Raw genomic sequence first — 15,948 nt, forward strand, 5'->3', positions numbered from 1 at the left:
GTATAGTTACACTAAGGAAACGCTGGATGATACAATCCCCCCCCCCCCCTCTTAAACTCCTCCCCCATCCTCCTTCTACTCCTTCAGCTCCTCCGACCACGTTGTTGTCCTTCTGTCTGTCAGCGTCCGGGAGAATTAAGCCAATTCCAGCCCAGATTACTGTAATAAAATCACTGTGAGGCTGGGGATTAAGGTTTAGGCCTCTCAACACACTGGTGGTAGAGAGGAGGAGGGGGGGGGGGGGGTGCTGTGCAGTTAGTTTGATTTCCTGACCACAACAGACGAAATATGATTTCGAGAAGTTAGACACGACATCCTGTGAACAGTGGACAAGGGACCGAACGTCGGTTCACATCTTGAGGTCCTTCATTCAAGTGTTCTCATATCAGGCAACCGCATCGTCAATTACATTTCTAATTTAGTTTTGATGTATCACAAATATATTTCTTTTTTTTTAAATATTTTATATTTTCACAAGGCAAGAGAACATGCAGAGCACACGACAATAAACATCACACACGTTAGGAACAAGAAGAAAATAAAACGACACAGGGAATATAAAATTAATACAATTAATAAAGTAAATAGATAATTCCCCCACCGGAAGAAAAAAAAGATTAATGACACAGCACAGATACCGCGATGACACAGTGCATACTGTGAATAGTTAGTCCTATGGTAGCGTTAGTGTTGTACTCCAATAAGGCTGCCAGATATTAAAAAAAGAACTCATATTTCTTTCCGAGACTATCAGTAATCTTTTCAAGAGGGATACAGACGTTCATTTCCACAGACCGCCCGTCTATGAGAGCGGGGGAATCAGACTTCTGGGTCTGTGCATTTCCTGGCCACACATAAAGCCATTCCTGCACATTTAATGTGGAGCTTCATCAAAGACCCGTTGAAAGTTGTGAAGTTTCCCAGTAAACAAGCTCAGGGTCCAATGGGGAAACACCTGTGGCCTTAGGTAAGGCATTCCAAAGGTCAAACCAAAAGGACCTCACCTTTGTGTAAAGACAGGTACAGTGGAGGGAGGAGCCAACCTCTAGACCACATGTGAAACACATGTATGACAATTCAGGTTTGGCTTCATGTAGCTTCTGTGGGGTGAGGAAGAGTTGATGAGGAAGATTCTAAAGCACAAGTCATTGTGACATTGTGGCATCAACTGACAAACTGACACAAATCTGACCCGAGTTGTTCATCAATATATTCAAGTCTGATTCCCATCTCCTCCTGGCCCTGTGTAATCTGGGTTTTTGGCCCTAATTGAGCAACATGGAGTACATTGTAGAAATAAATGTGTTCACATTCACCCCCATGAAGCAATGCTTACCACATTAGAGTCATTTCAGGGCCCAGGTCGGTTCTCAAAGAAGATCTTAACTGGAGGAAACAAAAGAGAGTTCTCCTCGACAAGTCATACTTCAGTTCTTCATGAGACGTCCTTTATTCAGTTTCAGTTCAATTCAATTTATTTTGTGTAAACCCAATGTCAGAAATTACTAATTATCCTCAGAGGGCTTTACAATCTGTACACATAGACATCCCTGACCTTTGACCTCACATCGGATCAGGAGAAACTCCCGAAAAAACCTTTCACAGGGAAAAAAGTGAAGAACCCTTCAGGAGAGCAACAAAGTCATCAAGCAAAAATAATCCTTCATCAAAACAATCTTCCAGGTGATGGATTCCCCTTCATGCCAAGTCTCCAGAATCTTATTATCTAGACCCGTGGGTACTCATTCATTTTGTCTCAGAGGAGTTTCGTCTTAAATTCAGCCCAAGATTTATTTATTTTTTACATCATAACATAATTTAATTTTAAAAATTCAAAACAGGATTATCTGTCCCGTTGGATTTGGTTTTGGAGAGCCTTTTATAAATAAAATCACTGGGAGTTCCTTCTTTCAGAGGATGAAGTTCAATTCGTATCCAAGAGGGGGCAGCATCACAAATATATCGCATCTGGGCCGCTAAATAATATTCAGTTTAATTGGGCTCTCGCCCATGTTAGATTTTCCACTGACACACTTGGGATCATACAGTTCAATAAAAACTGTCTGACGTGTGACGAGTGTTTAAAAAAACGTCTGAGGTAATGAAACGGGTCAGGATGGAACACCTCGAAGAATATTCATTTCACAGTTTATTCCTCCATCTGTTTAGATCTCAGCTACGGGAGGTCATTAAATTGGTACACATTTTTAAGATTATTGCCTATAATTATTCCTAGATATTTATTATTCTGGAGCCACTCGAATGGGGTTGTCTGTTGGTGTTCGGTGTGATCAACGTTTGCGAGTGGAATAATTTGACTTTTTTCCAAATTCTGAAATAGCAGCATCGGGTTTGAACCGGGTCCATCAGATGCAGAATTACAGTGTCAGCTGTTTGTGTCCCGAATGAAGCCAAAGGTCAACTTTGACTCTTTTTACATTTTTTTAATGTACATTCATAATAAAAAGTTACTGAAAAGAAAAGTATCCGTGGTGATTATGTCCTCCGCCTGGCTGTGAGCCGAGACTCTGGAAGTCACTTGTAGTAACATTAAATAACGTTAAAGCCAAACCGTACGTAATGCGGATGTTTTTTGTTGTGCAAATTTACGTTAATCACGTTAAAAAACTGCGACTAATCCAGGAGGAGCATCTGTATCCATCGGTACTTCAAATGGAACTCAGCTAGTTTGGATGGGAACGTAAAAATGGTGCGAAATAGGATTTAATATTCAGACGGTGACTAATTTATGCGCGACTGACAAAGACCGACGCTGTCGGTCACCTGAAGTCTTCAGTCAGTGGACCACTGACCTCCACCCTTGGAGCTCTGGGTTTGGTCTCCACCTCCGAAGCAGCTAAACGCTCCGCTGGCAACCAGCTCTGTTCTGTCGGCGCTCATCGGGTTCTGGGCCGCGATTCTGGAGGAGAAGCTGAACGGCGCGGTGGGGATCCGTAAAACCAAAAGGAAAGAAAACAAACGCTGAAGCAGCCGGGTGATCATTCTCTCCGCGGGTTCATCACTACGAGCAACAATGTGGAACGAGACGAGTGAAGCGCCAATTAATTTAATGTCATTTTGTCAAAATGTTCAATTATGATGCTTTTGTAATCAAAGATCATGTTTGGGATCAGCAGCGCATACATGTACCTTCTGTTGTTGAAGGTTCTGATAAAGTGTGTGAAGCTGGTTCAGATGTTCTTTTCCGTTGAGCAACGACTCCAAGGAGGTCAGGAGGCTCCTCTAGGGGTCAAGAGGCTCCTCTGGGGGTCAGGAGGCCTCTAGGGGGGTCAGGAGGCTCCTCTGGAGGTCAGGAGGCTCCTCTGGAGGTCAGGAGGCCTCTAGGGGGGTCAGGAGGCTCCTCTGGGGGTCAGGAGGCCTCTAGGGGGGTCAGGAGGCTCCTCTGGGGGTCAGGAGGCTCCTCTGGGGGTCAGGAGGCTCCTCTAGCGGGGTCAGGGGGCTCCTCTAGCGGGGTCAGGGGGCTCCTCTGGAGGTCAGAAGGCTCCTCTAGCGGGGTCAGGGGGCTCCTCTGGGGGTCAGGGGGCTCCTCTCGGGGTCAGGGGGCTCCTCTAGCGGGGTCAGAAGTTCTGGACGTTCTGGATCAATGAGGACAGAACCACCAGCCGGACTGTCTGCATCCCAACGGTCAACCGGGAATCTTATTGGGTTGCTGCTTTGGCCACTGAGACATCATCAGTTCTTGTGAGACGTCGACTTTATTAGCAAAAAAGGAACATAAAAAAGGGAGGAAGAGTTGAATGAGAGGACGGCCCCGTCATCCTCATCCATCTCTCCCTCTCTATTATTCATCAGCTCCTCTCATCGCTCGCCCAACATGCTGATGGAGGAGAAAATAGGTCAGAAGGAAAGGCCGGTCCTCGCAAGTGACCGACACGATGCGCACTCGTCCCCTCGTCCTTCCCTCACTCCCTTCCCTTGCTGCCCACCGCCCTCTCATCATCCCGTCTTCTTCACCTTCACCCTCCTCCTCCCCTCTTATCCTCTGATGAATCCTGAATGATGCCATTCCTCCGCTCACCGGCCTCTGCCCGTTCTTTGACTGTTGCTGCCGGCCATCGAACCTTGAGACCTTCACTAAGCATCCTTCACTTGACGCCTCTGCCCACAACATGGAAACGATTAACAGGTTAAAGCGTGAAAGTTAAAACAGAGGGACTGACAGAAATGCCAGGTCTTGGTTTTATATCATCTTTTTCATACTTTCTGCTCCAACCCCCACACACACACACACACACACACACACACACACACACACACACACACACACACACACACACACACACACACACACACACACACACACACACACACACACACACACACACACACACACACACACACACACACACACACACACACACACACACACACACACACACACACACGTAAAATGTATTTGTGTGAACTCAGATTATTCCACGTTGTCCTCGGCCTGATAGCATGACGGGGTCCCAACGCCTCCCCACAGGGCCTTGAAGCTGCATTAATAGCATCGTACTAACAATGATAACATATTTTTAAAACTAAATCAATACAAAATGTAAGTGTTCACAATATTTAGAATATTTTTTAAACTTTGCCGACGGGGAACTGAAGCCGTTAAAATCAATCTGTGCTCCTTCAAAGCCCAAAACAGCATCATCAGCTGGCAGAAGACTGATACCTCCAACACTCACCTCCCTTAATGTCATCAATTACTTTATTAAGAATAAAGTTAAACCATAACGCGGATGGAAACAATCTAATGTACCGATAAAGTCACAGACTAGATTAAATAGTGCTTATATTCAAATTTAATTGGACCAGTGGGAGAAAACAACGCGTTTTTGTTTTCCGTTTAAAAAAAATAAATACATAATTTGCTGCACAGTTTAAAGGACATGTTTTAAAAAAGGTCATTTCAACATACTATTTCACACACACACACAGTTTGGCGTATCGCACTATTGGTCTTCGAAGAAGACCTTCGCCATGGCGAGGGCGACCTTGGCGACCTTTTTGTCCTTGGCGTCGGCGCCCATGTTGGCACGCGCCAGACCGATCCAGTACTGCTCGGTGCGGGTCTGGTAGTCCGACAACAAATCTCCCTCCTGCACTGCGGGGTGCTCCTGGTCCTCTGGAAACACACACACAAAAACACACACAATTAAAATCATGGTCAAAACACACGGGTTTTAAGCGGTCGGCTTTTCGTGAAGCACACAAACAGATAAATGAGACTTGGACTTTAAGTTTATTTACAGCCATCAGTCTGGATTCTAGTTACGTACGACATCGTCCAAATGTCTGTGGGGGGGGATAATATATATATATATACATGTGTATATATATTATAAGAATATATATTATATGTATATATTTATATACACACACATATATATATATATATATGTTTATATATATATATATATATATCAGTGTTTCCCCCACCATTCTATCAGGGTGGCGGCCCGCCCCCCTGAAATTTTCTCTATCGCGCCAGATTACAGCAGAAGTAATTTAAGGTCCTTTTCTTAAAGACGTCTTTGTTCTTTTATTAAATCGCCGTCTGTTATTGATCGTATCTAACCAGCAGCATGTCATTTCTGTCTCTACGTGTCGCGTTAACACTTCTCGGATCTCCGTCTCGCGCGCCGCAGAGCTCCGATGCCGGTCTGCGCATCAGCGCTCGGCCCCGATGCGCCCACACAGGTGAGCACACGCCAACTGGCGTCAGTGCATTGAGTTCAGTGGTTAACAGCCAACATGATGACCAACGCCCAATTGAGACGGAAGACGTTGGTTTATATTAAAATCTACATTGAGCGTCTCGACGTCGTCGATGGACTTCACATCAGATTCAAGAGAAGTTTCCTCGTGCGTTTGTGAGGATGGTTTTCCTAAAGGTGCGTTCACACCAAAAGCGAAACTATTTTTTCACGTGACCGAATCCCATGAAAAGGCAACGTACAGACGCGTGTGGCTGCGATAGACGCGATATTTTTCCGAGCGGCGCGTTTGGAGCGACGCGATGTGGGCGACGCGTTTCCAGCGGCACAATTTTTGCCCCGAGTTGAAATATTTCAACTTTGAGGCGGTCATCTCGCAACTCGGGCCAATCGGCTCTTGAGTTCCGCTCTCGTAGCGCCGGAAGCGGAAGTCTTTCAGACGTAACAGTAACTTCATCGGTGAAAGTGACCGAGCTGAGTGAGCCTACGGGTGATGTCATGAACCCAAACACGAGGGCGTTAGTGTGTGGGATGTCCACAACAAGTATAAAGCTAACTAGTGGTTAGTTATTCTGGTGGATGAAGGAGATGATAATGGTCTTTACGGAGACGAGACACAGAGATAAGCCCCGCCCCTCGCGGAGCGTCTCGACGCTCATGGCGAGAACACGATGAATGGTCGAGCGAGTAAACTCACGCGTTTTGGGCGACGCGAAAAATAGTTTCGCTTTTGGTGTGAACGCACCTTTAGACGAGGTATTATATTATTGTTATATTATACCGTATGTGTTTAATATCACGCATCCTGTACAGATTTATAAGACAGTGAAAGGAAAGAATAATCTCTTGCCTTCCTCATCCTCCTCTTCAGACTCCTCCTCTTCTTTCTCTCCTTCTGCTCCTTTTGCCTCCTCCTCCTCCTCCTCCTCTTCCTCATCGTCCTCTGACTCAGACTCATCCAGCCACTCCTGTGTCTCTGAGGAGAAAATGAACAGAAACATCATAAATCTAGATGAAGGCTCTCAGACGTCCGTCCCGCCGCGTCGCCCTCCGCTCGTCTCCTGCATGGCAACGTACTCAAACCCGACGACCACGCAGACCGCTTCACAGACCGCGTCGGACCGTTTATCTATTTATTTTTTAATCTTGGTGTTCTCGTGCGTTTGCCGACATCGTGTTTCACTCACTCGGGTCCATTTCCACCAGAACCTCCCACTGGTCCATCTTGTTGAGGTCCAGCGAGTAGAAGTCGTTCAGGGTGAACTGGCGGTCGCCGACCTCGAACATCCCGCCGTAGAGGAAGAGCTTGCCATGGCGCACCGTTGCCATGGCGCTGGACCTCGCGCAGGGCTCCACCAGGGGGGCCGAGGCTGAACACAAAGAGGAAGAAAGGAAGGAATGTCCAACCCGTCTAGATTTCCTCACATCTTTTAAGTTTGTTTAGTGGAATCTTACCATCATCCTCCTCCTCCTCTTCTTCCTCCTCCTCCTCCTCCTCTTGAGCTCCAGGAATCACTTCCTTGATGGTCATCACTGTGCCGTCCTCAGTGACGATCTCCCTGATGACCTCGGTGGGTCCTTGGGGTGCCCCCTCCTCGTCCTCCCCCTTCTTCTCTGCTCCCTCCCCGTCTGCTGCAGCCTTCTTCCCCCGTCTCCGTTTCTTCTTCTCAGACTTGTTTCCCTGGAAACAAAAAGGATAAATAAGGTGAAGCTTTGACGCCGTGCGGTTGACTGGCAGCTCCCGAGGCGATGGTAGTGAGCACCTTGATGGAAATTATTAATCCACACACGTATCATATATACATTAATATTAATATAATATAATATATATTTACATAAATATATCTAGATATAAATATATATACATATTTATATATAAACATACATATATTTATATATTCACCACCATTCAAAAGTTTGGGGTCACTTAGAAATGTCTTTATTTTTCAAAGAAAAGCACTGTTTTTTCAATAAAGATAACATTAATCATAAATACACTCTATACATTGTTAATGTGGTAAATGACTATTCTAGGTGGAAATGTCTGGTTTCTAATGAAATATCTCCATAGGTGTATAGAGGCCCATTTCCATCAACTATCACTCCAGTGTTCTGATGGTACATTGTGTTTGCTAATCGCCTTAGAAGACTAATATCTGATTATAAAACCCTTGCGCAATTATGTTAACACAGCTGAAAACAGTTATGCTGGTGATATAAGCTATACAACTGGCCTTCATTTGAGCTTGAAGTTTGAAGAACAAAATTAATACTTCAAATATTAATCATTATTTCTAACCTTGTCAATGTCTTGACTATATTTTCTATTAAATTTTCAATTCATTTGATAAATAAAAGTGAGTTTTCATGGAAGACACGAAATTGTCTGGATGACCCCAAACTTTTGAACGGTAGTTCTATATAAACATACATATATTTATATATATATACTAGGGCTGTCAATCGATTAAAAAAAATTAACTAATTAATCGCACATTTTGAAATTCATTAATCGCAATTACAAGTTTTTTTTCTTCTTTTTAAAGACAAAACTTCACACAGAGCTGTGTTTTCAAAGAGGCTCCTACCTATGAAGTGCCAGCGAGGTATTTAATATTGTGGATGATAAATTGTTTCTTCAGTGAAACATCAGATTAGTAAAACAAGTATATTTGAGACCCCATTGGTCCTGTCATCTTTAACATTGAACAACAGCAGAACCAGTGGCCTTGGTAACTGACTGACATTCACATATGTCACGTTAACCCTCTGGAGGCTGGGGGCACGTTCTCCATTTTACAAAAAAATCACCCCGGTTCGTATGGATGTGAATGAGTGTTGGTGGTGGTCGGAGGGGCCGTAGGCGCTGATTGGCTGCCACGCTTCCGTCAGTCTGCCCCAGGGCAGCTGTGGCTACTGATGTAGCTTACCACCACCGGGATGACTGTGTGTGTGTATGACTACTGGACTCTGTAAAGCGACTTCGGGATGTCGGCATGCCTTGAGAAGCGCTATATAAAATAAATGATTATTATTATTATATTATTATTTTAAAGGCTTTTGCATATGACACATCCCCCCACGTGTTATACATCAAACATTCCAGAACAATCTCATCTCTATATATTGAGGCACATTTGTCCTCGTGCCGTGTTCTCTGGCTTCTGACTGACAGGTTGCTAATGAGCCTCACCTGTGAGGTGGGAGGTCCTTTGTGATTTACTGAGTGTTCATTGGTTGTTTTTTTCGCAAAATGTTGACAGACAAACGGATTGACCAATCACGTTGAAGGTTTCGTGTGACGAGTTATTTCCGCGCCGCGTCACCCGACACGTCGCCCCTCCGTTCCTCTGTGTATCAGAGGGGGAGACGGGAGGAAGGAGGAGCAGGAGGAAACCCGACTGATTCATCCACGAGTTAAACTGATTTCTGCTCCTTATTTTCGCGGAGAAATAATTGTTTTAAAAACGGAAACAGCGTCAAACCGTACTGCCGCGGTTTGACACAGAGTGTAAAAACTTCAACGAACACCGGAAGTAAACAAAGTTGCGTTAATTGCGTAAAAATATTTTAGTGCGTTAACGCGGCCAAATTAATCGCATAGATTAATGCGTTAACGCTGACAGCCCTAATATATACACATATATAAACATACACATATGTATACATTAATATACACATATATTTATATACATACATATATTTATATAAATACATAGACATATATATATATACATATATTTATATACATATATACAAATCCACATATTTATATGTATATATATATATACATATATATAGATAGAGGTCCGTGTGGCTCACCCTGAGCAGGCCGGGGAACCAGCGGTTCTTCCCCGTGTCGTACAGGTAGAAGTCGTTGTAGAAGTCGCCCTCTAGCGTCTCCTCCTCTTCCTCGTCACAAACCCCACCAAACAGCACCGCCCGCCCCCCCGGGCCCACCGCCCCGGAGAAACCAGAGCGGGGTGTCGGCTTGTTCCCAGAGGGGCTCAGTCTGGACCACGACCACTTCTCTGTGAGACGGGGTCACAATAGAATAACCAACCAGCGTAAAAGCTGACGGAGTTCTATTATCTCAGTAACTTAAGTGTTTGGGTACCTTGGCCATCTTTACCCTCTCGCTTGAGAAGGAACATGTCGGTGTGCATGGTCCCCTTCTCCACGTCCTTCTTGACTCGCTGAATGAAACGCAGACAACATCACAAGAGGTCAATCAGTACGGGGGAGAGGCGTGCGTACACACACACACACACACACGCACACACGCGCTCACCACTTTGGAGTACCCCCCGTAGATGACGACACCCATGCCGTCGGCTGTGGAGGTCATCTGACAGGCGGAGCGCGGTAAGGGGGCGGAGCCTGATGGAGCAAGACGTGACCAGGAAAAGGTTTCCAGGGAGAAGGAGTAGACGTCATTGTAGTAGATAAAATCCCTGCAAAGGGAGGGAGGAGGAGGAGGAGCTGAAACTACGTCACAACTTTGAAACATTTAAGAGCTCGAGGACGGTCAGCTTTACGACGTTTCGTAAACAGATTGCTGATTAGACACGCGTCTCAATCACATTCTTAAAGCGACTTTCATAATTCTTTCGTGCACTCCATAACACGCTGAAAAACATATTCACTCCGCTAGCAGCTCTGCTTTTGGCTGCAGGGAGAATCTAAAAGCGGCTCAACGTTTTCTCTTGGTGTCCATTTGTCATAAAATCTTCTTCTTTTTTTACGATCACTTTTACAACGTTGACATTATGATGATGAAAGAGCATCATTATGCAAGTGCACCCTTTCAAAGAGCAATGCACTTTTAATTCTCTTATATTGGCCATTGCAATCGGAATGTGAAACTCATTGTAATATCCTAAATTTAGAAAAAGACTAATTAAATAAAATGTCACAACCAAAACAATAATTAGAAAAACAGACTCGAGCAGCGTCAACATAAATTGCACTTCAATAAATATAAAAAATTTGGCAGACGGGTATAAGAGTCATCAATCTCCTAAACCTGCCAACAAAGAGCTGAATGATATTTGATCATTGCCTTCGTCTCACACCATAAGTTCCAGTCTAACCATTGAGAGACTAAAACTATTTGTTAGTGCAGCTTTCAGTTCTACAGCCATGTGAAGAGCCTCAAGTAGAGCTCCTGTCTGCCACCATGTCTTTCTTCATAGGACCACTAGGGGTCGCACTTATCTTAGGAATTCTACATTTATTCACAGAGTCCAAATATGTCCCTGGGGATAAATACCACTTTATAAAATGTTGTGTGTTTACTGGAGAGATGAGCTGTGCTGCTCTGTGTGGGTTTGTGTGTACGATGATATCAAACGTGTTACCTGGTGCTCTCGTGGAAACCTCCAAACACCAGCAGCTGTTTCTTGCTGAGGACCATGCGGTGGCCGCTGCGACCCGACGGACCGCCAGGCGCCCTGAAAAAAAGAAAAGGACAAGGGTGAAATCCTTTTGGATCGCTCACGTCGGCAACGTGAACCAACCACAACAACGTGTGCACGATCGTGACTTTTGATTTCATGGAGCTGTAAAGTTGTTTTTATGACTTAAGCAATCGACTCATCCCCTGATAAGACTGACATTTACAATAATAATAATAGTACTGCTGGTCATCTTCAGATTCTTGTACAAACATTAATTCTGACGATCACTTTGCCTGCCTGCCTGCCTGCCTGCCTGCCCCCCCCCCCCCCCCACTCCAGACTCACTTGATGATCTCCCATGTGTGCGTGGCCAGGTGCAGCACCCAGAGGTCCTTGTAGTGGTAGAACTGCTCCCCGTTTGGAGAGGCAAACTCTCCCCCAAACACCCACAGCTGACCCCCACCCTGGGGGACTACCACAGCCTGAGGGGGGAGCAAGAAAAAGAGGTTTGATGTCCTCAGATTTAATCAGGTTTAATTGCAACATAATGGCCGTGATGACGTTGCTGATCGTTTCCTTTCCAGCCGCCTGCCCCCTAGTGGTGCAAACGGAGAACCACATCAAATTTCAAGAGGACTTTAAATAGTGTTGCAGCGGCGCACAGCCAGGGTCAATCAAATGTAGCTGTAAACCTCTCATTTGATTTATATTAGCCACCTGGCCTCCGCTTACATGGAAGTAACTAGAACTGTTGATGAGGATCCAATGAGACACAATAGAGCCGAGAGGCCACAGGGGGGCGGCCGCTGAGTGGGGATCCTCGTACCTGGTGGGAGCAGCGTGGCGGAGGAGGGTTGGGGATGTCCGATTTCATCCAGCTGTTCTTCTTGACGTTGTAGAAGAACAGATCGTTGTACAGGAACGTCTGCGGAAAAAACCACGCAACAGTGTTTTTGTTTATTCACGGTGAATAGAACAAACTGTAGAAAGAGGAGAACACGCCCCCTCAAAGTTGCTGGTAACGTTGGGCCATGGGGCTGCGCACGCATTCAGGAGTATCTTCCACTACCTTCTTTCCATTGAAGAATTCTCCTCCAAACAGGATGAGTTCATCTTTCTCGGGATGGGTGGAGAGGGACGCACTCAATCTGGGAAAAACAACAACACGAAAAGACGTCAGACTCGATGGATGCCGCCACATCAATCGCACCCGATTGGCTCGGTTTTAAAAAGGAGTCGGGTCGGTCTGCCCGGCGTCGGTGCCGTTAGCTGGTGAGGACAGAGCGAACCACGTGTTATGACGCCAGTTGTGCAATTTCAGTCCGTAAACTACAAACACTCTTAAACAACGTCGTCCTGCATTTCCCCACGTGGGCGTCGAAGGATGCAGGAAGACGAGCGCCTGAACGCTCCAATCCAGGAGTGAGAACTCCTCGGACTTCATGTTTACTGCTCTTGGTGCGCTAATCATTTAAAATGCAACAATGCATCGTAAAAAAAATTGAGAATATGGACCATTAAATGCAGCCAGTGTGGAAATATACACATGTCAACAGTCTAGACACATCTCCCAGTGAGGACGCCGGGAAGGAGGCAACTTCACCTCGCCGATGGAGGAGGACACGTCGTCTCCACGACTTGGGTCTTCTTTGCATCCAGATTCTGAAACTCAGCAATCATAACTTCCAAATCCTCCTGGAGACGGAGGAGGAGACAGATGAGGAGACAGAGGAGGAGACAGAGGAGGAGACAGAGGAGAAGACAGAGGAGGAGACAGAGGAGGAGACAGAGAAGGAGACAGAGGAAGAGACAGAGAAGGAGACAGATGAGGAGACAGAGGAGAAGACAGAGGAAGAGAGAGAGGAGGAGACAGAGGAGGAGACAGAGGAGGAGACAGAGAAGGAGACAGATGAGGAGACAGAGGAGAAGACAGAGGAGACAGAGGTGGAGACAGATGAGGAGACAGAGGAGAAGACAGAGGAGGAGACAGAGGAGGAGACAGAGGAGGAGACAGAGGAGGAGACAGAGGAGGAGACAGAGGAGGAGACAGAGGAGGAGACAGAGGAGGAGACAGAGGAGGAGACAGAGGAAGAGACAGAGAAGGAGACAGATGAGGAGACAGAGGAGGAGACAGAGGAGAAGACAGAGGAGGAGACAGATGAGGAGACAGATGAGGAGACAGAGGAGGAGACAGAGGAAGAGACAGAGGAGGAGACAGAGGAGAAGACAGAGGAGGAGACAGATGAGGAGACAGAGGAGGAGACAGAGGAAGAGACAGAGGAGAAGACAGAGGAGGAGACAGAGGAGGAGACAGATGAGGAGACAGAGGAGGAGACAGATGAGGAGACAGAGGAGGAGACAGATGAGGAGACAGATGAGGAGACAGAGGAGGAGACAGATGAGGAGACAGAGGAGGAGACAGAGGAGGAGACAGAGGAAGAGACAGAGGAGAAGACAGAGGAGGAGACAGAGGAGGAGACAGAGGAGGAGACAGAGGAAGAGACAGAGGAAGAGACAGAGGAGGAGACAGAGGAGGAGACAGAGGAGGAGACAGAGGAAGAGACAGAGGAGGAGACAGAGGAGGAGACAGAGAAGGAGACAGATGAGGAGACAGAGAAGACAGAGGAGAAGACAGAGGAAGAGACAGGAGGAGACAGAGAAGACAGAGGAAGAGACAGAGGAGGAGACAGAGAAGGAGACAGATGAGGAGACAGATGAGGAGACAGATGAGGAGACAGAGGAGAAGACAGAGGAAGAGAGAGAGGAGAAGACAGAGGAAGAGACAGAGGAGGAGACAGAGGAGGAGACAGAGAAGACAGAGGAGGAGACAGAGGAAGAGACAGAGGAAGAGACAGAGGAAGAGACAGAGGAGGAGACAGATGAGGAGACAGATGAGGAGACAGAGGAGGAGACAGAGGAGGAGACAGAGGAGGAGACAGAGGAGGAGACAGAGGAGGAGACAGAGGAAGAGACAGAGGAGGAGACAGAGGAGGAGACAGAGGAGGAGACGACAGAGAAAAGGATGAAGTGACGAGAACAAAACCAGAAGTATATTTTAAAAAGATGTATGTATTTGAAGACATAGGAATGTTGTGGCTCCTAGCAATATTACTAACATAATACTAATATTGACAACATTTCGACTCCTAATAATAAGCAGTGTTGTTACCTGGCACTCATTTAAACGTCAGTTCGCATTTGTGGTAAACTATGCAGTTAGCAGAGCTGAGCTAAATTGAGTTAAAGTACTTTTCACAATATATTAAAAGTAAATGTGTACTTAAATTCCACAAAGCCCAGAGCACACAGCTATTGGCGCGTGAGGGTTCGCAGTTCAACGTGAACATGAACGTTACCTCCTCTCGTTTGGACCTCTTTGACACTTTCTTCTCCATTTTGGCAGCTGTCTTCTCCGCCCCCTTCACCTTCTTCTCCTTCTTCTTGCCCATGGCGGCCGCGGTGCACCGGCAGCTGTCGCTGGACGTCGGGGGCTCGGTGTCTGCTGTGTACAGCGAGGACCGCGGCGACCACCCGAAACACAAACAAACTCACGTGCCGAACACCGACGTCTTTCCTCCCGGCGAGTGAGATGTACTTCCTGCAACAGCACTGGACTCCGCGTGGAAGCGTCACAGCGCCCTCTAGCGGCGCGGAGGAGCGAGAAGAGAAAAAAATATAATAATTGTATTTGTATTTATAAATTATACAAATTGTCAATATTTTTGTTTTGGAGGTATGGAATATACCGATTCATATTTTTTATTTTTTTATTTTTTTTGAATATTTGCACAAAATGTATGCTTTTCCTGCACGTCCTCTCCGCCTCTCTCCTCCTGTCTGGTTGTCTCAGCTGAGCTGGGGCCTGATCGTTATGGCCCACAGGAGACGGGTCTAAGAAGCAGTTTCGCCAATTACTAATTAAATATATGAATGAGTTATATACAATTTAGCCAATCAGTACGCTAAAGGTTCAGCTTGGGGCCCAAAAGATTTCGGGAGTCTCGTTAGAGATGTTTTCCGAAACTTCGCGAGTTGCCATTTTAACAACATGACCATGGCGAGCGCAAGAAAACCCGACCCTAACTCGGTAACTTCCCTCCTCCAAGACCTGTTTAAGAGAAGAACTTCGGTGGAGAAAATACATGTAACACAACTGGAACCAGACCAACCGGACCTCACAATAAGACGACAGTGTCGTGAAAGGGGAGCAGCACATGCTTAGAGACCAGTGCACCGGAAGGTTTGGCTAGCTGGATGCTATCGTGCTAATGCCGTATTTTGTTTTCCGTGCTTGCTTTTTAAATCAACGGGGTCACATCCTGCATGGACAGTTATGGGAGTAAGGTACTTGAAACACAAAAATATGAAAACACCAGAACTCGTCAAGCAGCCATATTGGGCAAAGTGAACGTCACTACCAGCTGGAGGACGGACGCAGGATTGCGGCGAGGAAACACAACGAGGAGGTGGATAAAAAACACACATTTTATCCAAAATAATAGATTGTGTGAAGTCAACGAGTTATCAGCTAAAATGTGATGCTTTGATGCTGAAAGTCCGGCAATGTCTTTTTCTCAGTGATGGAGTCAACACCATGGACGACAGATAGTTGTGCGTTGCTTTGGTCATCCAACACCTTTACAGTTTACTTTAACAGCAACTTCAGGGTGCATTGTGTTCATAAGCTCTTTTGATCATGAGACGTTTATAAATAGTTTATTGCCTGACACTCAAAAAGATGAAATAGGTGCAATTAAAGTGACGCTTCAACTCTTGGTCCTGATACCTGGAGGGAGGCTCTCTTTACAGATATATATATG

The 15,948-nt window shown here is 45.9% G+C and overlaps 1 protein-coding gene across 2 annotated transcripts; it reads right to left on the reverse strand.

Moving 5' to 3' along the window:
- Nucleotides 1-4,796: 4,796 nt before the first annotated feature.
- klhdc4 (kelch domain containing 4) lies at nucleotides 4,797-14,712 on the reverse strand. Of its 2 annotated transcripts, XM_056417740.1 has the most exons (13): nucleotides 14,485-14,712; nucleotides 12,732-12,823; nucleotides 12,198-12,276; nucleotides 11,955-12,053; nucleotides 11,474-11,610; nucleotides 11,090-11,182; nucleotides 10,021-10,183; nucleotides 9,847-9,925; nucleotides 9,552-9,760; nucleotides 7,185-7,410; nucleotides 6,917-7,099; nucleotides 6,580-6,705; nucleotides 4,797-5,137 (listed from the first exon to the last, which is right to left on the reverse strand). In XM_056417740.1, the coding sequence occupies exons 1-13, from the start codon at nucleotides 14,575-14,577 to the stop codon at nucleotides 4,965-4,967; spliced, it is 1,752 nt and encodes a 583-aa protein (XP_056273715.1). In that variant the 5' UTR covers nucleotides 14,578-14,712; the 3' UTR covers nucleotides 4,797-4,964. The 2 variants fall into 2 exon arrangements, with proteins under 2 accessions (XP_056273715.1, XP_056273716.1); XM_056417741.1 differs by lacking the exons at nucleotides 11,474-11,610; nucleotides 12,198-12,276; nucleotides 12,732-12,823; nucleotides 14,485-14,712 and having other exon boundaries at nucleotides 11,955-12,043.
- Nucleotides 14,713-15,948: the final 1,236 nt, after the last annotated feature.

Source organism: Pseudoliparis swirei, chromosome 6 (assembly GCF_029220125.1).
Source record: "Pseudoliparis swirei isolate HS2019 ecotype Mariana Trench chromosome 6, NWPU_hadal_v1, whole genome shotgun sequence".
NCBI classification, from domain to species: domain Eukaryota; kingdom Metazoa; phylum Chordata; class Actinopteri; order Perciformes; family Liparidae; genus Pseudoliparis; species Pseudoliparis swirei.